The sequence below is a fragment of the Ursus maritimus genome, unplaced genomic scaffold (genome assembly GCF_017311325.1).
Source record: "Ursus maritimus isolate PB19 unplaced genomic scaffold, ASM1731132v1 scaffold_9, whole genome shotgun sequence".
NCBI classification, from domain to species: domain Eukaryota; kingdom Metazoa; phylum Chordata; class Mammalia; order Carnivora; family Ursidae; genus Ursus; species Ursus maritimus.
The window spans coordinates 29,870,292-29,894,878 of NW_024427107.1; the positions used below are offsets into that span (position 1 = coordinate 29,870,292).

Below are 24,587 nucleotides of genomic sequence, written 5' to 3' on the forward strand. Positions count from 1 at the left end.
TTGAGTTTAATTCCTTTATTTAATTATACATAAAGCCACTATATGTGTCTATGACAAATAAAATAGAAAAGGGACAAAGCCTTCCCCAAAAAGAACAAAAAGGGAAAAAAAACAAATCATTTCTATTTTTTCCATATGGTAGTACTTTGATGAGTACCAATGAAATAGATCAGTCAGAAGTATTCACCTGATGTGCTGGTAAAAATATAGTTCCTTTTTGGTATGTATTTTGCTTTTATATATATATATAGATACTGTAATGAAGTTGTGCTACCTCATCTTACTCTCATTTGTAATACAATTACACAAACAAAAAAGGTAAATCCTACTGGAGGAGGACCTTTATCAGAGAGATATGCCCCAATGCAGTTAGAAAACACCAAGAAAATCGTTTCCCCTTCCTAGGCCTATCCTGGCTTCATGATGCAAGCCTTGGCCAGGTTACTTGCTTAAAGCAAAAGCGATACATGTTAAAAGCCATCTCTTTCTTCCTCTGCCTTAGAAGTAGCAATGTCCCAAACAGGAGTCATTCCTTCAGCTTAGATCCTACAGTAAAGAGGATATGCTGCAGAGTCACAACAGCTGACATTAACTAAATGAAATACACCTTTTTTGTTGTTATTAAGCACAACCTAATAAAAGCTAAAGGTAAGAATTTGCTAATAATTGAATGTCCATTCATAGTTTAACACACAAAAATTCAAATTCAATTTAACAGAAAACTGATAAGGTAAATTATGACCTAATGGAAATAAGTTAAAAAGCAACTTTTAAAAATAATAAAATATATAGTATTTGTAGTAAAAGAAATTGACTTAACATAAAATTTTCCTTATCATTTCTGGCTTGAATCCTTAAAAGACTATTCCAAATAAGAATCAACATTTTTTAAAAATTGTTCTTCATCATTAAGATATTCCAAGATAATATTTCCACCATTATATAAAGGACAATTCTCCTTAGCAATCCAGGTTTCCAAAGTATGATCCAAGGGTAAGGCTTCTCCTGAAGTAATGTGACATAACCTTAATTTCTGTTAAGGGAAATAAATCACACTGTAATAAACATGCTGGTACACAGTATCCTAAAGCTTTTAGAGAAAAATTATAACCAGTTGTTACCTTAGCTGTTAATTTGTTATTATCATTTTTAAGACTGGTTAAAGAAGCTGCAAAGTCTATGACCTTTCCAATGCTCCATCGGTGGCAAAAGAACATTGGTTTGCTCTTCTCTTTGCTCCCCTTAGGTAAGAAAACCTGAAAGTAAACTCTTTCTGTCTGTAAAATAAAAAGTAAAATACAGTTAAAATACATATATATGTAATCTGTGTGTGTATATATATATATACGTAATGTGTGTGTGTGTGTGCGCGCGTGTGTGTGTGTATATATAAATATAATATTATAAAGACAGCATCTGTTTTTGTTTGGTGACCCATCTTCCTCTCTTCTGGTTAGAGGATTACCCTCTAATGATGGATCTTTCAGTGGAATACCAATCACAGTACCCAAGAATCCACCTAAGTGCATATGCATAGGACCTGAGGCCCTAGGCTAGGGTGGTCTGTGCAAAGACAAGCATGTGACATAAAATTAGGCCAATCAAGGTCTTTTCCTGGGATTTTATCTTCAAAAACCAGGAGAAGGGAGGAGCATTTTTTTTTTCCTTAAGAGTTTGGTTTTTTTGGGATGCCTAGGTGGCTCAGTCCATTAAGCATATGGCTTCGGCTCAGGTCATGATCCCAGGGTCCTGGGATCAAGTCCCCCATCAGGCTCCTTGTTCAGCAATGAGGCTGCTTCTCCCTCTGCCTGCTGCTCCCTCTGCTTGTGCGAGCGCATGCATTCTCTCTGACACGTAAAAATCTTTGAAAAAGAGTTCAACCTGAAGTTGCCTGTAGCTATCCCCTCATACCTCTCAGCTATTCCTGAACTAATGTGGAAAGTTTCCTCAAGTGGGAAAGAATGGCTCCAACACAGAGAGAAAAGTCAAAGAAACAGATGGACTCTTTCAACAGGATGAGTCCCAGAATCTGGCCATCCCTTGAGATCAGATCAATGCATCATTCCCCACTATAGAAGAAAAAATACTGTTTTGATTAAGCTAGTTGTAATCAAGTTTCTGTCACTTGCAATTAAAAGATTCCTGATACGTATTAACATTTCACCTGAAAGACCTTACTTCATATTTAGATACAGCAGGGCTCTTTAGAACAAAGGTCCTAAAAATAAATAAGGCAAGTAAGTACCTTATCAACAAAACAGAAGGATTCAGAGATTTGGAGGTGGTTCCTTTAGTATTTCATGTCCTATGTGCTTCCTTACGTTGCATTTTCTGCTAAATTAAAAAATGTGGGAGAGCAGGGCACCTAGGTGGCTCAATCACAGATCAGGTCTTGATCTCAGGGTCGTGAGTTCAAGCCCCAAGTAGGGCTCCACACTGGGCATGGAGCCTCCTTAACAATCAATAAATTTAAAGTGTGTGTTGGGTAGGGGGGGAGGAGATCAAAGTTGTCTGGCCTCTGATCTTCCCTGATTCCTAAAAATTGCTTTAAAAAAAGCACTGACTTACAAATTTTGTGCTACAATAAAAATTTTGGTATAACTGGAGTATCTCTAAATTATAGAGGAAAGATCAGAATTATTTTAAGAAATAACAGATTCGACACAATTTCCACCTAAGCACTAAGGAATTTAGATTTGTTGAAAACCAATGGACTGTATCATACCAGGTAACAAATATTAAAAGAAAAAACAAATCATCAGAAATTTAAGTCTTGGGCCAATGCTATAACCTAATAGTTCCTGCTCCAAAACAAAGTAACAAGACCATCAAGAGCATAAATACAGGGGTGCCTGGGTGGTTCAGCCAGGTAAGCATCCGCCTTTGGCTCAGGTCATGATCCCAGGGTCCTGGGATGGAGCCCCGCATCAGGCTCCCTGCTCAGTGGAGAGTCTGCTTCTCCCTTTCCCTCTGCCTGCCACTCCCCCTGCTTGTACTCTGTCAAATAAATAAAATCTTTAAAAAAAAAAAAAAAAAGGAGCAAAAATACAAAAGGAAAAATTTTAAAAGCTATAGCCCCCTGCCCCACACATACACAAAGACAAGTACCCTTGAGGATCAAAAATGAAACAAATACAAACAAGTGCTAGGTAGGCAGGCTGAGCCACAGACTTCTAAAGCTCCAGAAGAGAAAGTAATAGTCAAGAGTTCAGCTGTGGGTTAGTGGGAAACAATAGTGCCACACGGAGATCAAGTACCCAGATCGGGCTCACTGCCTGGAAGCAGAGGCTAGCATGGGGCTTGTACTCCAGGACGCTGAAGAAGGTATTGCTACCAAAAATATTATTTAGGAAAGCAGAGGAGCACAGATTGAACACCTTGACAGTGAACAAAGCAAGGTCTTCCAACTCAGTAAATGGATCCACAATAATAAGAAAATCTCTTTAGAGCAAAAGTACAAACTGCCAATCTCAAGCTTGGATTGTAATGGAAGTCCTGAGTAGATGGCCCAGTGGAAGAAAATGCAAAACTGCTAGAGAGTGAGAGGTGAGTGGCCATAATAAGCAATACAGTAAGAACCTCCTACTTAAGACAGACATGTGGAATCTATAAATGGAAATTCAAAACAAAGGTTAACTTACAATGGGCAGATGAACTGAACTTAAAAAAGATACTTTTATGGATAGAGCCATAAAAAAAGAAACAAGAAGGTATGAATCAAGCTATGAAGATCCAATATGAAATATAAAAATTTTAAAATACAGTTTCTGAAATAAACTCAAACAGGAGAAATCTCAATAATATTCAATAAAAAGGTTTAACTGATTGGAAGGTGTATTTGAGAAAGTCCTCCAGAATGCAGCACAAATAGACATAAAGACAGAAATTATAAATCCCAAAAATATGTCTAACAAAAGTTAAGAGAAGGAAGCAATATTCAGAGATAATGACTATAATTTTCCAATAGTAAAAAAAAATAAGTCAAATTAAAAATGTACCTCCAGGGCCAACCTGAGCAATCAAAATAAATCCACATGTAGAAACACTACACCGAAATTGGAAAATACCATAAACTCCTAACTACCAAAAAACGGCTGATACCCATAAAGCAACAAGACTGACAGATGTTTCCTCAATAATAAACAAGGGCCAATGAATAGTGTATTGAGAGTTGAGAGAGTTTAATAGACAATTCAGCTCAAATGAGGGTAAAATAAGGGCATTTTTAGAAGACTAAAAGTTTACCAGTGAAGACTCTTAATGAATTACTAGTACGTTAGCCAAAATAAAAGTGAGTCCTGAGGAAAGGAGAAATTCAAAAACTATGTTGGTAAATTTGAACAGCTGCTGACTTAAGAATCCTGTGTGAACAAAGATGATGGGATGAGACACACTCAACTGGAGAAAGCATGTCAAACTTGTCTTATTCAAGAGGATACAATACTAAGTAACTTCAGATTCTGAGAGAAAAATTTAATTTTAAAAATTAAAAATGTAAGCACATGCCTATTATCATATTACAAAACATTACAATGAAGATTCTAGATACTACGTACAAAAAATGAATTTAGGTAGTATAATTATTGAAAAACTAAAATTAAAACTATCCTTATTTGTTAATGCGGTGTGATTGTTTACCTAGGAAATGAAGGCAAAGAAAAAAAAAATCAAAGAATTTGGTGATATGACTGAATAAGATAAACAAAAAGAAAACACCTTTTTTTCAATAGTACCTGGATATAGAGGTAGGTGGAAATATTCTGTTCATGACAGAAACAAAACCCATGAGAGAATTAGGGCTGAAAATAAGGAGTAAGATTTAAATGAAGAAAAACATACAATGTTACAGAAGACAATAAAACAGGAGTTAAATAAATGAAAAAACTTACAGGATTCTTAGACAGGAAGACAACACTACATATCATACCGTGCAAATCCAAAGTGAATCCTTCAGGAATGATTTCAGTCAGGACTTGCTAATAGTCCCAACTTGCTGGGAGAGTGAATTTCACTTTACCTAATTTCACAGAAATCACTAGATAATGTATTGAGGACCTTTTACAACACTTATTTACACCTAGTGAGCAAGGAGGGAGCCAGAATCTCCACTACAAAGAGGAAAAGTTCAAGAGGGTATAAAATCCTCCTAAAAACAAAGGGGGCTTCTCATAAATGGCCAAATCTTTACATCCTGTGGGCACTATTATTCACAGCTCATATTCTTGTGGGAAACTGGGGGACATGGGAAGCCACATATCTGTCTAACACCATGCTGTGTTCTCTCTTGCTATTTATAATGATTTCTCTCAGTTTCTCCATTTCTCCTTCAAAGAGCCTATAATCTTTAAAGTTACCTACTGGAGTCTGTCACTCAAAACCTTGTCCCATCAAGACAACCACGAAGATCCTAAGGTTTTTTGTTTTTTTAGTGTAGTTGACATACAACATTACACTAGTTTAGGTACACAGCATAGTGATTTGACAAGTTTATACATTATGCTGTGTTCACCACAAGTATAGCTACCATCTGTCCCCATACACTGCAATTACAATATCATTGACTATATTCCTAATGCTGTGCCTTTTATTCCCATAACTTATTCATTCCATAACTGGAAGCCTGTATCTCCCTCTCCCCTTCACCCATTTTGACCAACCCCTCACCGAGAAAGTTTTAATTTGAACATCATAAGGATGAATAATATGGATGAATTAAAGAATAAAACTAAGAAAAATATAGATGGGACTTACATTATCATATTAGGACATTCTATAAAGCTACTGCATCAAATAAATTTGGTATTGATACATGAGTAAAAAATGAGTGGAATAGATATAGGAAATCCAAAAATAGCGCCAGTTAAAAAAAAAAACTTAAACTTATTATATTGAAATACCAAATATTACCTTCAACAGGAGAAATGATTTAAGTAATTGGTGATGACAAAACTAACTAAAAACTGGAAGAAAAAAATTGGGTCCTTAGTTCATAGTATATGCTAAAAACAAATTCCAGATGGATTAAAGACAAATGCAAGATGCAAAAAAATAAAAATCCTAAAGAAAACCAAAGCAGGGAAAGAAGAAAAAAAAAAGGCAGACCTTACAAAAAATTAAAACACTGATACATCAATGAGATACCTAAGTGAAATCAATATATTTGATAGATTTTGGAAAAAAAAGTTTCCAAAGCAGATTACAGATAAAAAATTAACATCTATTATATTCCAAGAGCTTCCACAAGTTGACCAAACAAAATAAAAAGACATGAATATGGGTTAATGGACAACCAAAGAGAAAGATGATCAAAGGATATGGGTGATTAAAAAAAGAGCAATTACACATGGCCAACATATTAAAAGACGCTCAAACTGAACAGTAGCCAAGGACATGCAAATTAAAGCAATTAGAAAGATCTTTTTATAGCCATTAGACTGGAAAACATTAAAAAGGATGATAACAGCTACTGCAAACCAGGGGAGGAGGAGAGGGTACTCTTATGTCTGGTCACAAGAGGCAGTATATTAAACTGGTAGGTTGACAGCCTCATCCCAAGTGATCTTAGACAACTTGAGATTATTCATCTGTGAAATGAGGACATAGAATATTCCAATACTTCCAGTTACGGAATATACCGGGAGAATAATGAGCATTAAGAGAGATAAAAAATTTAAAGCCACAAAACAATGCCTGGCATAGTGTAATCAGTCAATAAAGGCTGACTATAATAACTGCTGCTAGTAGAAATCTAAATTGTTGCAACTTCCTTATAAAGCAGTTTGGCAACATCTATTACGATTTAAAATACACATATCCTTTGACCAAGCAAACACACTCCTGGGAATTTAGCTCACAGAAATAAGAAACCAGATTGAGTCTACTTGCACAGTAGCCAAAACTGGAAACAAACTGAACGTTCATCAAGAGAAAATGGTAAAATATGACCTGTACATCCACACTAGAATATCTGCCCAATTTTTAAAGAACGATTTAAAGCCACACCAGCTCCCACGAGGGAATCTCTGCTGGGCACAAATGAAAAGGATATATAGAGATAAGGATAGATAGCCTACTTAAACCTGCCTTATTTTTATTTATAGCCATAATCACTATTTGACATAGTATATATAATATTTAATAGCTATCTCACCCCTTAGAATATAAACTCCATGTCGGCAAGGACTTTTATTTACTCTTGTCTCCCCAGGGCCTATTATGTAGTGGGTATTCAAAAAAAAAAAAAAAGTGGCGACTAAATGATATGATGCCATTTTTATAAAATGAAATAATGACCAAAAGATACTTTGTGTTTGCACACACATACAAACATTTCCATTTATGTAAAATTATATGCATGTATACACAAACATACATGAGTGTGTATATATATATAATATATATATAATATGTAAGTACATATGTGTCTAATATGTAAGTACATATGTGTCTAAATACAAACACACATTAATGCAAGGCGAAAAGTTATAGCTACAGACCTGTGGCATACCCCATGATAAACTATTACCTGTGTTAAGAACATAGATTCTGAAGCCAGCCCACCTGGTTTCAATTGGCAAGTTCTCCACTTAGTAGCTATGCTACTAGCAAATTACTTAACCTTTTTGTGCCTGAATTTTCTTACCTGTTAGGCAGAAATAATAGTGCCTCTCTAACAAGCTTCTTGTGAGGATTAAATGTGTTAGAAGAGGGACTGGAACAAAGTAAGTGCTATATAAGTTTTTACTGTTATGTTTAAGTAATGAAACAACTGTAAAGTAATCTGAACATTATTGGATACCTTTGGGCAGCCCTTCTCAACCTTGTCACTACTGACATTTTGGACCAGAAAATTCTTTACTGTGGGCACTGTCCTATGCATAGTAGGATGTTTAGCAGCATCTCTGGCCTACACCCACTAGATACCATAGGATCCCCATGTCCAGTTGTGACAAAGCAACCCTAGGGGACAAAAATCACCTTCAGCTGAGAACCACGGCTTTAGTGGGAAGGACATGGGCAGAGGAAGGTGTGTTGGTTTTTCCCTTTATACATCTTTTAAAAGTTACACTTGTAAAAGCATGTACTACATTTGTAATTTTAAAAGCATCAACTCGAGATTTCAAAAAAAGGAAAGTGTTAATAATCACTAAAAAAATAACTATAATCAATGGTTTTAAACCACGAGAATAAAAGGGAATATAGAAAATGTGATCAATACAAAAGATGTGAGGAAAGAGGAAATAATCAAGGAAAAGGTTGATGAACAAAAAGCATAAGATGGAAGAAATATGTTCAAATAAATCATTGATCACAATATAAATGGATTCAACTCACCTATAAAAGAGATACTATCAAACTGGATTAAAGAAAACAAAGTCCAGCTATATGCTGCTTACAAGAGACACCCTAAAACAAAACAGAAAAGTTAAATATAAAGGAATTTTAAAAAGACGTAGTAGTTAAGTATTCACTAAAAGAAAGCTAGGAAAACAGTATTATTCAAAATGGGATTTAATGCAAAATTCATAAAGATAAGAAATTCCATGTACCTGATAATATGTTTAGAAAAACCATTAGAATTACAAGAAATCTGACAAAACCAGTTATAGTGGGAGATTTTAACACCCTCAGTCTCAAACCGATAGATCAAGCAGACCAAAAATTAGCGCGGGCGCACACACAGGCACAGGCATGCATATGAATACATACAAATGGGGAAGGGGTGGTGGCAGGAGAAAGACTGCAAATGACAAAGCAAAAAGGGCAAAATGTAAATGATTGGTACATCTGGATAAAGAATATGGAAAAATTCTTTGTACTACTCTTATAACTTTTCTGTGTTTAAAACTATCAAGCTACCAAATAAAAAACCCCACACCCACACAAGCACATTGAAAATATATTCACTGCAAGATGATGGAAAAAGATCAGAAAATCTAAGCAAAGCAAATAAGAGGAAATAATATAAAAGCAGAATTTAGTGACACAGGAAGCAAAAAAAAAAAAAAAAAAAAAAAAAAAAAAGCAAAAACAAAACAGTAGAGAGGTCAATAAAACCAAAATATGGTTCTCTAAAACAACTAAAATATAAATTAACACACACATACACAAATCTCTAGCAAGACTGTTAAGGGGTAAACAAAGTACAAATGAAAAAAAATTAACAATGAAATGGAATGACTACTAAAGACACAATAGAGATTTTGGAACATAAGAGAATAACTTGAAAACTTTGTAACAAACTGGAAAATCTACATCAGACAGTAAGTTTTTAAGAGAAGTTAATATTTACTAAATTTGGGGTGCCTGGGTGGCTCAGTTGGTTAAGTGTCCAACTCCTGATTTCAGCTCAGGTCATGATCTCAAGGTCGTGAGATAGCGCTCAGTGAGAAGTCCGCTTGAGATTCTCTCTTTTCCTCTCCCTCAGCCCCTCCCCCTGCTCGGGTGCACCAATTCTAATAAAATCTTTTTAAAAAAATTTACCAAAATTTCACAAGAAAGGACTATCCAAATAAACCAAGAAGAACTATTTAACACATTGAAATAGTATTCAAAATTCTCCCCTCAAAAAAAGCAACAGATTCAAAGGTTAACTCCCTTTAAAATAACCCTTCAGGAACAAATAATCCCCATTCACTACAAAGATTTCAAAGAATGAAAAAGAAAGCTACTCAATTTTATGTGTATAATATTGGTACTAATAAACACTAAATAATATATTAGCTAATCACTTAGCAGCGCATTTTAAAAGAATTACATACCAGAGTCAAGTAGTTTATTCTGGAATATGTGAGTGATTCAACAAAAAAAATTGATTAATGTAATTTAAAACATTTGTAAGGAAAGAAAAGACACCTGATTATCCTACTGGATGTAGAAAAACAGTAAAAATTAATACTTATTCATGATATAAATTCCTAGCAAACTAGGAATAGAAAGAAGTAATGCTAACGTGATAAAGGCTACTACCAAAAATTTACAGCAAATATAGTATTTAATGATGTTTTGAAGTCATTTATATTAAAGTCAGAAAAATGATGAAGATGCCTACTATCACCTACATTATTCAAGACTGTTCTAGAGATCTCAGCCAATGCACTAAGATAAATAAGGAGAAGAAGAAAAAACTGGGGGGGGGGGGGGAGGAAACACCACAGAACTGTCATTCACAGAAGATATGGCTGCACAGAAAACACCCCAGAAAATCTACAAACTATGGGAACTATTAGAAAGATTATCTGTTAGAAAGAAGGACAACATACAACAATGAGCAATAACCAGTTAGGAAAATGTAATTTTTTTTTAAAGTTATCATTTAGAATGGCAACAAAAACGATGAGGAGCCTAAGATATATAAACATGTATACGCATTATAAAATGTTAAAGACATTTAAAAAAAAAAAGACCTAAAAAAAAATTGGAAATCATAGATGTGGATGGGAAGAATCAAAATTCTAAGATGTCAACTGCCTCTAATCTAAAATTTAACAATTCCTATCAAAACTGCAATTTCGAAGAACAGGACAAAGTGATCCTAAAATTTTTTTACAAAGGAATAAATTGCCAGGCATAGATGTGGTTGAAAGCAAAGAATAAGGTGGAATGACTTGTCCTACTGATTATAAAGCTATGATAATTAAGACAGTTTGCTATTAATGCAAAGACAGACAAACAGATCAAAGGAACTAAACTGACTTCCATAAATTAGTCCTATATGTATAGAACAATCTGGCGTATGACAAAGATTTCATTATAAGGGTGAACTCTTCAATATCTTATGTTACGACAATAGGAAATCCCTACGGGGGAGGGAATCTCTACTTCACTTACAACTAAATTCCAAATGGAACAAAGAGTTGATAATTTTTTTTTTTTAACTTTTAAAGGAAAATATACGAAAATAACTTATTTTAAAAAGTACAAATCTTAAGGAAATTGAATTTGAGTACATTAAAATTCTCAAGTCTGAACCACCAAAGAGATCAAAAACAAAGTGAAGACAAGCCATAGACAGAGAAGATATGTGAAACCCATTTACTCAAGAAAGCATAAGAATTCAGAATATATATTAAAAAAAATCCTATAAACTTTTTAAAGCAAACCCAAAACAACCAACTGAAAAAATGGGCAAAGGATATGAATCGTTCACAGACATAAAATGGCCAATAAATCAATGCAAAGTAGCTGAACCTTGTTAGTCACAAAGGAAATTCAACTTTAAACTTAAGTTTAGAAACAAGAAAAACTGAAACTCTCAGACACTACAGGAACGAGATAAATCAGTACAACCACTGACAACAGAAAGTTGATAATATCTAGTAAAGCTGAAGATGAGTAAACCCCATGACCCGGTATTTCTATTTCTAGAAATATTCCCTAAAGTAGCATTTTTCAATCTGATTGATGGTCTCAATACTTTAAGGGTTATAAAATCAACAATCTTTAAAATAAAGCAGAACAAAAAACATCAGAGTACGTAACACATAAGGCTAGTATATAACAAACCTAGGTATTACATACTGAAACTATGTTAAGGTATATATATATACACATATGTATGTTCGTATGTACATACGTACTGAGAGATTATATAAAATAGAGTATTGTGGAGTCTTAAAGGGACCACCCTAGAAAAACGTTCCCATATATACACAAGGATGTTCACTATTAGAACGGTTTATAATAGCCAAAAATTTGGAAAAAATCTGAATGTTGTTCGTTAGGAAAATGCATAAATTGTGGTATATTCATACTATGGAATAATGTGTACCTATCAAAATGAATGAACTAGACTAAATGTTATCAGCATGGATAAGTGTTAAAAACATGATGCCAAGTGATTAAAAAAAAAGTTGAAAAAAATACATATGGTTCACTGACAATTCTGTAAAGTGAAAAAAAACTCAAAACTATATACCATATAATACTAGTAACAATACATCAGGTTCAGATTAGTTGTTATTTGATGGGTGGGAAGAGTAAAATGAGACCAACCTGTGGCAATGACTTATCTCCATCAGCATGCATTTTTAATTTCATCAATGCTACCTTTGCAGCTGTTTCACTATTTTTTGCACCTTTCCGTCGTTTACTTGCTGTCTCTCCTGTCTTAGAATCTAAGAAATAAGTATAAGTATATAAGCACATAGAATTTTTACATTACATTTTCTAGAGTTCTATTAATTACTATTTATTAGTTATGGCCTTGAAATGTATATAAATTACACAGAGTGGAGCTATATACAGACCACATTCCTTTTGTTGGTAGTGTATTTACAGGACCATTATAAAAATACCATTGAGGTTGATCTAAACAATCCCCATATCAAAAAAACTCACTGTGCTTCTCTCCAATTTAAGCCTATTTAATCCAAAACAATCACTAACACTTCTGCAGAAAACTTTGAGATTTGGTTACAAAAGATTTTAAATAAAATATTAATATTAATATTATCTGTATCCTTAATACAAAATTCTGAAGATATTGGCAGAAAGACTCGTCTAAGTCACAGATACATTCTTCCTGGCGCCTCAGATTACCAGCAGCAGTCACAGGACAGCTGAGATTTGACATTAGTATTTAAAGAAAGCAAACCACTACATCGGCCTTATGAATACCATGTCTAGCCATGACAGTTAGCCAGCTGATCTAAGTAGCCCAGTAAAAGAACATCTGGTAGGGTACTTCCCACTGAATTTCCAATTTTTCACTGGTCAGGTAGGATGTGGGAGAAATACAGTCACAAAAATGTCATCAAAATATATAGCAAGTTATAAAAGTTGAGGCCATGAAAAACATGTTCCATAGCATGCAAGCCGACTAACAAGCAGGACTCTGTAACTAACAGATATACAGCAGTAAGGAAACAATGAAACAAACTTTCTAGATACTTGCCAATAATGTCTTGAACAAGTTTCTGAGTGGCAGCCAAACGAGGCTTAGGAATTTCCAGTTTTTCACATTCATGATCCGACTGATGACGGTGCCTATGAGCAACAGAAGAGTGACACTAGTTCATGTATTTGTATACAACTTACACAGATACACAGAATTTGAAAGGTCTCAATGATCACCTCAGGCAAAAATTCTTCTCACAATAAGGACATTTAACTGGCACAAGCTCTCTTTCAGCACAGTCCTTGAATGAGCATGGGTAAGATGTAGGCTTATCTGATTTCAGTCTCTCATTGATTATAGTCACCTGAAAATGTACAAAGAGAGAACTGGCATTATATATTTCACATTTAAAGCAAATAAACATCTATTTTGGAAGGCAACATTCATACCATTTTTGCTTAAACTTGTCAGAACTTACACACTCTCACATAACAGATTATATATAATAAGTGTGTGAGAAATGATTACTCTGCTGACTGTCCTACATTTTCATAACTTTCTTACTATGGTATATTTATCTTCTAAGTCAAGTTAAAATGACTATCCAGTTACTCTTCATAATTTTAGTCTTCTACTCTGTATCAGTCCTAAACAAAGATGCCCCCATGATAATATGCTTAGGTGACCATTTCACAGACCCTCAAATAGCAAGTCATAACTACTTTCTATGCCGATTTTAGGAAGTTTTTATATATATATATATACTCTCATATATATATATACACTCTCATATATATATAACTCTCATATATATATATACACACATATATATGAAAACTTAAAAATACATATATATGAAAACTTAAAAGTATGTTTATCCATGATACAGAAGGTGAAAGACGGTTTTTACAATGATACATTCTCTATTCTGCTACATGCTCTACTCTGCAATTATTATATTGCCAGCAAATAGAGGAAGACAACATTTTACAAAAAAAAAAAAAAAAAAAAAAATCCAGGCCAGTCTAGTTTAAGTAACTAGGTTTCTAGAGCTGGATGAATTTAGTGAAATAATTTCTTAAAATCTACAACCAAAGGGCATTCCTCTATATAAATGGTAGTTCTATCTTATTGGAATTGACTATTTTTCCAAATTTGGTCTAATGGTAAAATTATTTTTACTTCATTATTTAAGGAGATCTCATTGACATTCTATGAGAGACACTCATAGAAATCAAATGATATAAGAAAAAGGAAAGCACAGAGAAGATTTACAAGCTGTAGAAGAAACAGTAATATGTTTACTATAATGACTATTTCTCTCCAATTAATCCTGCATAATACCAAAATGTTAATTTTTATTTTCCTCACATAAATCACCTAAACCTCAAAGGACCAGATTTGAACTGAAGCTCATTTAACCTTAATTTTCTATTATTGAGAAAACAGGTATAAAAATCCTTAGTAAAGTGCTTGGTAAATGCTGGGCAGGAATAAACATCAACTGAAAAATGTGAGGCACATGTTTTCTACCAAATTGAGTGGATTCAATTTAACTTCCTGCCTTTCTCTGACTAAAAGAGATGAAGCAACTTATAAATTTGAGAAAATTATATGTGGCATGGTGGGCTCAGCTTTCTCTTCTTCCCTCTTAGAATTGAACTGCCCTCAAGGAGGAGGCCTAACCTGGGGAAGCACAGCTACGACTAATGGGAAAATCTGCCTAATTCTGATTTCCTTTGCAGCCTTCACGACACTACACTAATAAGCTTCATCACTCAGTTTATCCTTTACAAGTAGTAATAATGATATTTTGGCTTCTAACAGCTCTTACTAATCTCTCAATTTGATCAGAATTGGGGTGAGGATTTTACTGGACTACAGGTTTGTTCCTGGTGTTCTAAGGCCGATTGAGTCAGAACAATTCGTAACCATCAAATCCTAACACTAGGAAATAGGGAAAATGAACAAAACAGTGAAGGAAAACTTGAAGGAATACATAATGAGGATGTTAACTCACCGTATATTTATAAATATAAAGCCTAAAGCAGGAAGTGGGCCACCTAAACATAACTGCAACATACAAGATTTATAACAATTTATAAATACCAAGGAGACCAATTTTTCTTTAAAACAAACTGAGAAAAATAACAGAAAAGGAACTAAGAGCCTCTTTACATAATCAGTTTAGTATGCCAAATTTTAATCTGTGGTACCTTGAATGGTTTTAAATTCAATCAAATTCTGAATGAAAATACATAAATACAAACATTTTATTAGAACTCGTAACATACCTCAGGACAGCTGTGTGACTCCCTGCTTCTGTGTTCAAGGCTTAAATAATTTAAAAAGACGTTTAAATCCAATCAAATAATGTACTTAAAGATAACTGTAGTAATTACAGGTATTTTAATGGTTAGTATCCTTAAGATACACACTACATTAACTCTGCATATAAGAATAAACTGAAATGCCAGATAAATTAAAGATAGAACATCGATAGTATCAAAAGTTTAAAAACCCAACTGTTCAACTTCAATATGAATAAAAACAATTCACCACTCTAAACTACCTCTGAGAGCTTCGAGGTGTGTGGAAATACAAAGAATCTTTTAATTCCTTTTATTTCTCAAAGACCATCAGGAATAAAATGTCAAAGAAATGCTCTAGTTCTGAAGGACTTAAAAATATGCATTACTTTTATTTAATCCTAATAAATCTTTGAGTTATTTTCTGAAGATAATTCTTTCTATTTAATGTTCTATTTAATAAGTTAAATGCCTAAAACATGGGGGCACATGGGTAATGTTAAGCATCTGCCTTTGGCTCAGGTCATGAACTCAGGGGTCCTGGGATCTAGTTCCACATGGGGCTCCCTGCTCAGCGGGGAGTCTGCTTCTCCCTCTCCTCCTTCTGCCCCTTCCCCCACTCATGCTCTCTCTCAAATAAAATCTTAAAAAAAAAAAAAAAAAAGCCTAAAACACAAAAGTTTATTACAAAGAAAAGACATTTTCCAAGATCTTTGGTTCGTTCCCAGGTTTTACTTTGCATGTGATATGTGTGCAAAGGACATGTAATATCCAATTTAAGAAATGTATAGGTTGGGCTCTTCATTTTAATTAATAAAGTACCTGGACTGTTTTCTACCTTTTTTTTTTTTTTTTTAAGATTTTATCTGTCAGAGAGAGAGAGAATGCACACAAGGCAGATGCTCAACTGACTGAGTCACCCAGGCATCCCTTCTCCCATAGTCTTTATATTGTGGCTATGTTCTCTCCTTGTGATTACAAGACACAAATATAACTTTTACATAAAAATCACACACACAAATCCACTTCTGAAAGTTTAAAGTTTACCCACATATATGCACAAGTAATCAGAGCCTAGGACTATATTTTCTAAGTAATTATTATAATATAAAATATCAATGGCTAAAGTAAAAGCTATTTTAAATCATTCTGCTTTTCAGAAAGAAATCTCATATTACAAACACTAAAATTACTCCCAAATCCTGTATAAAAATTTAACTTACCAAAATACTCCTGAACAACCATCACATACAAATGGAAGAAAATCTAAAATTGAGGGAAAAATGTGATATGCACTGATTAAGTTTTCTTAAACAAAAACATTCTTAAAGGACTGAACTACATCTATAGGAGAACTCTTCTTTTTGACCAATATCCTAGCGTAGGAAGTAGTGGTTAAACAAAAGCGATCACAACCTCACGCACTCTGGGAATGACTGGGTTACCAGGAGATAAATGTTCCTTGTAATAGTGTGCTAAATCGGAAAAAAAGTACTGGGTTTTTTTGGATGCCCAGATTTATTACATGTTGTTTCTGAGTACTGTATGCTGCAAAAATCCTGCATTTGAAGCGAAAATCCTGGGTTTCAAGTCTGATTCCACAGTTTACTAATCTCGCAGTGCTAAGCAAACCGTTTAATATTAAGTAAAGTTTTGTGGGGGATGAGAGGAAGATGGCAGCATCGCAAGACCGTGAGCTCACGTCCTCCCACAGACACACCAAGATAACAGCTACATCTGAAAAACACCTGAAGACATGAAACGGACCTTCCACGCTTAGTCCTACAGAGGGAGGCCGTACTGGAAGGGTGGGAGGGGTGGAGACACAGTTGGGAACCAAACCTGCGGTAAGACTAACCATAAATAGGAGGAACACAAGCACAGAAAAGCTAGAGTTCAGAGCCCATATACCAGGCACCCCAACTACTGGGAACCTGCACGGGGAAGAGGAGAACTCATAATATCGGGCTTTGAAAACCAGCGAGGCTAAACGTCACAAGCTTTTAAAATCAGCAGGGCTCACCTCCAGGTATTTTAAAAATAGAGCTCTATGACTGGAGGCAATAGTATTTGAGTCCTCACCCTTAAAAAGCTAGAATAAGTAACTGCTGGCAACTAGCACAGAAGCAACAGTTTGAAAAATACCTGGGATAGTCATAAAGGCAATTTATTTACTAGTCTCAGAATGTGCGCTAGAGGGACAGGATCTTAAAGATTTTTTTTTTTATCTGACAGAGAGAGAAAGCCAGGGAGAGAGGGAACACAAGCAGGCAGAGTGGGAGAGGAAGAAGCAGGCTCCCAGCGGAGCAGGGAGCCTGAAATAGGGCCCCATCCCGGGACCCTGGGATCACACCCTAAGCTTAAGGCAGACGCTTACCGACTGAGCCACCCAGGCGCCCCTAGAGGGACAGGATCTTAGACTTCTCCAAGAAGAGAAGTGCTAGAGGGCGCCATTTCTTTTCCTCTCCCAGGTTGGATAGCTTGGACACTTGGAGAAACCAGCACTAACACTCTCCAGCTACCTTGCTAGCACATGTGTCTGCCCATGCATTCACCTGAGTTCCCACCCCATCCAATCTGCTCACCTCAGCAGACTTCCTCCATTCAATAGGACCACAGAGGCTGACTGCACACACCTAATCTGACTGCTGGCTTACCCACTTACAAGTCCACCAAGGCCTCTCAACACTGCAGGAACCAAACTCTGCCCAGTGTGCCCACAGCAAGCAAAGTAGGTCACAGCAGCCAACAGAGCTGAAGGAAAATAAGGCTCAGCCACAACAGGGGTGTGCGTGCAGCCCCCAGAAGACACCCCGGAGCACCTGGTTCTGGTGACCAGGTGGCATCGTACTCCAAGGCACCACGGGACCTCTTCAACACACGTACACTAACTTTCAAGACCAAGATACATAGCGGATCTCCTAAATACAGAGTTACACAACAAGAGACAGAGGATTATGTCCCAAATTAAAGAACAAGACAAAAATCACAGCAAAAGAGTAAAACTGTGATAAGCAGTATGCCGAATAAAGAAAATAAATAATAGTCACAAAGATATTCACTGGACTTGAGAAAAGAGTGGATGAATTCAGTAAGAACTTCAACATAATATAGAAAATGTAAAACAGAACCAGTCAGATGAAGAATTCAATAGCTAAATAAAAAACACACTAGAGAGAACAACAGATAAGGGGAGGCAGAGGAACAGATCAACAATCTAGAAGACAGGATAATGAAAAGCAACCAAGCCGAAGAGTAAAAAGAAAAAACAATAAAAAATGAGAATAGGATAAGGGAACTCAGTATCATCAAGTGTACTAACATTCACATTATAGGGATCCCAAAGAAAGAGAAGGGGGCAGAAAACTTCTCTGAGGAAGGAAACAGACATCCACATCCAAGAAGCAAAGAGAACCTCCAAGATGAACCCAAGGAGGTCCATACCAAGACAAATAATAATTAACATGACAAAAAGTAATGACAAAGAGATAATTTTAGGAGCGCCTGGTGGCTCAGCCGGTTAAGCATCTGCCTCCTGATTTCAGCTCAGGTCATGATCTCAGGGTTATGAGATCGAGCTCTGCATCAGGCTCCGTGCTGGGCATGGGTATATACAAGGAAAGCCCCATAAGGCTACTAGCTGATTTTTCAGCAGAAACTTTATAGGCCACAAGATAATGGCATGATATAGTTGAAGTATTGAAAGGAAAAAACCTGCAACCAACAATATTCTACCCAGCAAGGTTATCATTCAAAATAGAAGGAGGGAGAAAGTTTCCCAGATAAACAAAAGTTAAAGAAGTTCATCACCACTACAAGAGCTTTACGCAAAACACTGAAGAAAATTCTGAGTAGAAAGAAAAGGCCCTAACTACAAGAAACTTATGAAAGGAAAATATTTCACAGGTAAGAATAAACATATAATAAGGTAGTAGATAAATCACTTATAAAACCAGCATGGAGGTTAAAAAGCAGTAAAATGAATTATATCTACAAAAATGAGTCAAGTGATACACAAAACGATGTAAAACATGACATATACATAAAACATGGGTTGGGGAGTAAATATATAACACTTTTAGAATGTGCTCAAGCTTACGGAACCACATCAACTTAATATAAATTGTTATATGCATGTTCTATATGAACCTCATAATAACCATGAATCAAAAACCTATAAGAGATACACAAATACATAATAAAGAGAAAGGGATCCAAGCCTAACACTAAAGAAAGTCATTAAACCACAAGAGGGCAAGAGAAGAAGAAAAGAACAGGTGAACTACAAAAACAACCATAAAAGAAGTAACAAAATGGCAATAAATACATACTTATCAATAATTACTTTAAATGTAAATGGACTAAATGCTCCAATCAAAAGATATAGGGTGACCAAATGGATTAAAAAAACAAGACCCATCTATCTGCTGCCTACAGGGGACCCTCTCCAGACCTAAAGGACACACATACAAACTGAAAGTGAAGGGCTGGAAAAACATACCATGCAAATGGAAGCCAAAATACTTAACATCACACCAAACAGACTTCAAAATAAGCACCGTAATGAGACAAAGAATGGCATTACATAATGATAAAAGCCACAATCCAAAAAGAGGATATAACAAGTATCTATATACTCATCTTAGGAACACTTAAATACATAAAGCAATTACTAACAAAGGGAGAAATTGACAGCAATATGGTAACAGTGGGGCATTTTAACAACCCACTTATATCAATGGGTAGATCATCCAAACAGAAAATCAATATGGAAACAGTGACTTTCAATGAAGCATTAGACCAGATGGACCTAATACATACATAGAATATTCTATCCAAAAACAGCAGGATACATTCTTTTCAAAATGCACATAGAACATTCTCTAAGATAGATAACCTATTAGGTCATAAAACTAGTCTCAATAAATTTAGGAAAACTGAAATCATCATCAAGCATCTTTTTTAACCACAAAAGATATGTAACTAGAAATCAACTACAAGAAAAAAATCTGGAAAGAACATAAATACTTGGAGGCCAAATAACATGCTACCAAACAATGAATGGGTAACCAAGAAATCAAAAAGGAAATAAAAAAAATACATGGAGATAAATGAAAATGAAAACACAGTGGTCTAAAATCTTACGTGATCAAGTAACCTAAAACAAAGAAGACAAGAATACAAAAAAGACAGTCTCTTCAACAAATGGTGTTAGGAAAACTAGACAACTACCTGTAAAAGAATGAAACTGAAAAAATCTCTTACACCAGACACATTAAGACCTATATGTAAGACCTAAACCCATAAAATTCCTAGGAGAAAACATCGGCAGTAATCTCTTTGACTTCCATCAGCATTAGCAATATTTTCTAGGTAAGTCTCCTAAGGCAAGGGTACCAAAAACAAAATAAACTTGGAATTATAACAAAATTAGAAGTTTTTGTGCATCGAAGGAAACCATTAACAAAACAAAAAGGCAACCTACTGAATGGGAGAAGATATTTGCAAATGATATTTCTGATAAGGGGTTAATATCCAAAATATATCAAGAGCTTACACAACTCAAAATCCAAAAAACAGATAACCTGATTTTTAAAAATGGGCAGAGGCCCCGAATAGACCTTTCTCCAAAGACGACACAGAAATGGCCAATAGACACATGAAAAGATACTTAAATCACTAATCCTCAGGAAAATGTGAATCAAAACCACAGTGAGATATCACCTTACACCTGTCACAATGGCTCTTTAAAAAATTAGAAGTAGAAATACCATATGATCCAATCATTCCACTACTGGGTATTGACCTAAGGAAAATAAAAACACTAATTTGAAAAGATCTATGCACTCCTGTGTTTACTGCAGTATTATTTTTGATAGCCAAGATATGGAAACAACCCAAGTGTCCAAAGATAGAAAAGTGGATAAAAAAGATGTGGTACGTAAATATACTATAGAATATTACTCAGCCATAAAAAAAGAATGAGAATTTGGCATTTCTGAAAACATGCATGGACTAGAGGGTATCATGCTAAGTGAAATAAGAACAGAGATACCATATGATTTCACTTACATGTAGAATTTAAAACAGAAACAAACCAAAAAACTGACTCAAGTACACAAAACAAACTGCTGGTTGCCAGAGGACAGGTGGGTGCGGGGATGGGTGAAATAGATAAAGGGGATTAAGAGGTACAAACTTCCAGTTATAAAATAATTAATTCACAGAAATGAAAAGCATAGAGAACATAGTCAATAATATTATAGTAACATTGGATGGTGACAACGGTGACTACATTTATCATGGTAAGCACTGAGTAGTAAGTGGATTTGCTAAATTTATATACTGTGCACCTGAAACTATACAGTCAAGTGAAGCTGAGTATGTCCAATCGCACTTTTACAAAGAGAAAACAAAAGGCACTGCATTTCAGAGAAGACTACAATTGCCCCCAAAAAGGTCTCACCCTACAGGGTACCTTAACCAAAACAGAAAGAGGTCCTATCATAACCCAAAGGGATCCATGGATAATTGTGCTTATCAAGGGGGACTGAATACAGTTCTTCCTCTACCTCAGAAGTAGGCTAAGTGAACTGACACTGTTGTTCTGAAGGTATGATACTGTGGGCATGTTTCATACCAAAAAAGTATGTATTCATTTGTCAACAAAAAGAAACTGAAGCATAAGACTGTTATGTCTCTTTCAAATTGGAAAAAATTGTACATGCTTGCTATTTTGAGACTTCTGGTGATGAATTAGATATTAAATATAAACCAAGAGGATCTGGAGGGAAGAATTAAGATCAAGATAGGAAACTATCTTTCTATCCATCCGGAAGCTACAGGAAATTTAGGATACTCACTTAATACCCTCTAAATCCTAACCCCCTTTCCACTACTCCAAAAGAGGTAAACCCTGGCCTCATTTCATATATATTTATATTTTAAGAGATCCCTGAAGTTGGCAGATACCATGGACTTAGAAATCACATATACCAGAGATAAACAGAACTTACGGTCAACACCCAATTGGCTAAGCTTCTCTATGAGAGATCTACAAGGAAATGTTTCCTAAATGGCTGGCCATGACAGCCAGTGGTAAAATATACACATACAGACTGTAAGTGACAAGAACCTAGAGGGGATTGTGCCCTTTTGCCCACTGCCCACAGAAGGTATCACTAACCAATTGCAGCATTCCCACTAAAACTGGGCTAAGTCTCAAGAGTCCTCCTTTCACCTGGTACCTACAACCAATAACTAAAGCTGCAATGAGAGATGAAACCTATTTGCCACCCTATGTAGTAACAGTCAACTCTGACAGCACAGATTTGGAGCAAAACCCAGGTACCAAAAACGGAGCATTCTGTATCGCTCCAATGCTTCAGAAACTTGCCTGTCCAGATGTAGGACATCCTAAAGCTTGTGCCACACTACCACTGGCTATTAGATTGGGTTAGGTGTATCACACAGTCTCTCAGTTCACTGTAGAGAGAACATCGCCTTATTAATGCTTCAAAATGTGGATTATTCTGAAAGCTTTTCTATGGAAAAGACTGTATTTTATACCCTCCTATGTAGTTCCAGCACCAAAATTGATGCTTGGTAAATGTTTGTTGAATCAGTAATATTCAATCGAAGAATGACAGAACTCAAGTGAGGATAATGATCATCTAGCAGAATAGGCTGAAAATCTGATAAAAGCTAAGGGCATTCTCACGAGAAGCCGCGAAGACCAGGTGAAAAACTGATCTTGCCTAACTCCACCTGACAGGTAAGTAACAAATAAAAAATTTAGGAAAGAAAAGTGGCTTGCTCAAAGTTGCAGTGGTGGGATCAGAGGGCAACACAATTCTCCCAACGTCGGAAAGGAGTGGGAGGGACACAACAAGTTCTTGGCCAAGCACACTCGAAAAACAAAGGGAACACTGCCAAGGCATGTTTTACGGAAATTGCATGGTTCGCTTCTAAAGAGACCACAAGTCTCTCCCAAAGGCTCAGGGGCAAGAAAAAAATACTAGCACACCTCATTGCAGACCCAGGAGGGACGAACCCACCCTGCCTCCTCAGACTTCACCCCGCCCCACCACCTCCCCTCACCCGCCACCACTATCCGTGAAGGCACAGTGGGATCCAGGTCTACCACGCCCGTGGCTAAGGACTGTTAGATCACCTCGCTGCCGGCAATGCTCCACCTGACAGTGCTGCCCTAAATCCAACTCCGCCATCACAGCGCCGCAAGAGGCGGGGCTACGGCACACGCGCGGGGCCTGCTGGGAGTGTGGCGAACCTCGGGGCGGAGCCTGCCGCCGGGCTGGTGCGTCCACCCGGAGGAGTCAAGCTGTTGAGAGTGCGTTAGTTATGAGTCTATCTGCGATCTAGGAGTCTAGTGAGGCAGTACGAAGAAAAGGCAGTTGGTATGTTTGTCTTTTTCCTGGGCGGCAGTCTTCGCGTCCAGTCCTTAAGGAAATACCCAATTATCCATCTGGAAGACTTCGTGCTGAAATTCTCTCCTTGCTGCAACGCAAATCGGGGACGACCTCACAAGGATTTTTTTTTTTTTTTTTTTTTTTTTTTTAATCTATGGCAATCTCCGAACCGGCACAGTGCCTGGCGCAAATATTTGCAATAATCAAGTGAAGGAGAAGGACCTTATTCAATTCCGTATTTGTCCTGCACCAGTGTTACTTAATAATATAGTTTAAAGTAAATCCCTCTTGCAAGGGAATCATTAGGCTTACTTAAAAAAATAAAGTTTTTCTTTATTTTTATTAATTCGGGGTGGGGGGGAAGCGAAGTCTGTAGCTCTTGAGGCCCCAAGTGTGTACTGAACCGCACTGAGTCCCTCGATTTAGAAAGCCCCGTCTCAAAACTACCCGAAGAAAGCTTGTGATTCCATTGGGAAGAAGGGGAGTTTCAGGTACTTGATGAGCCACTTCAAAGGTACCAAGAAGTAGAGGCTCTTCTATGTGGGGTACAAATGGATACCATTCCATTGATGTGACACCAGACACGACTCAGTGGGATGAGCTGCAATCAAAAATGTACTCATGACAGGAACTGGAAAAATATTCAATGCCTCGTATGTAACAGGGTCTGTCCAAATATATATTTATTGAGAAGGGGAAAGGGTGAGATTGGGAAACAGTTACTTCTTCAAGATTTGCTCTTGCATAAATCTAAGATTTCCATCTCAGACTTGCTTGGGTCTCTGGAGAAACTCTAGATTTTAGGAGCTAGAAGAAACCTAAGATATCATTCAGTTATCCCACAATCAGTTTTGGTAAGATGAGAAAACAGGTTTATAGCATTTAAATGGTTTGCCCAAATTAGTGGAAGAGCCAGGACTAAAATTCAAGTATCAAAGACTTCTAGTATTCTTGAATTTAAGAATCAGCAGCTTACCTAATTTTGTATGTTTCTTTTAGCTAGTTGGGTCA

At 36.0% G+C, this 24,587-nt stretch overlaps 1 protein-coding gene across 1 annotated transcript; it reads right to left on the bottom strand.

Annotated features, from left to right (window-relative positions):
- ZFAND1 (zinc finger AN1-type containing 1) lies at positions 1–23,413 on the bottom strand. The gene is made up of 8 exons (XM_008689096.2): positions 23,321–23,413; positions 16,371–16,413; positions 15,133–15,172; positions 13,075–13,202; positions 12,896–12,987; positions 11,995–12,116; positions 1,122–1,277; positions 1–1,033 (listed from the first exon to the last, which is right to left on the bottom strand). The coding sequence occupies exons 1-8, from the start codon at positions 23,373–23,375 to the stop codon at positions 863–865; spliced, it is 807 nt and encodes a 268-aa protein (XP_008687318.1). The 5' UTR covers positions 23,376–23,413; the 3' UTR covers positions 1–862.
- Between the last annotated feature and the right edge of the window lie 1,174 nt (positions 23,414–24,587).

Coding starts and splice junctions, on each gene's coding strand:
- ZFAND1 (XM_008689096.2), bottom strand. CDS start 23,375: ATGGCGGAGTTGGATTTAGGGCAGCACTGTCAGGTGGAGCATTGCCGG. Junction 15,173..16,370: donor GGTTGTTCAGGAGTATTTTG/GTAAGTTAAATT, acceptor AAATTATTTAAG/CCTTGAACACAGAAGCAGGG. Junction 12,117..12,895: donor ACTTGTTCAAGACATTATTG/GCAAGTATCTAG, acceptor CTTATTTCTTAG/ATTCTAAGACAGGAGAGACA.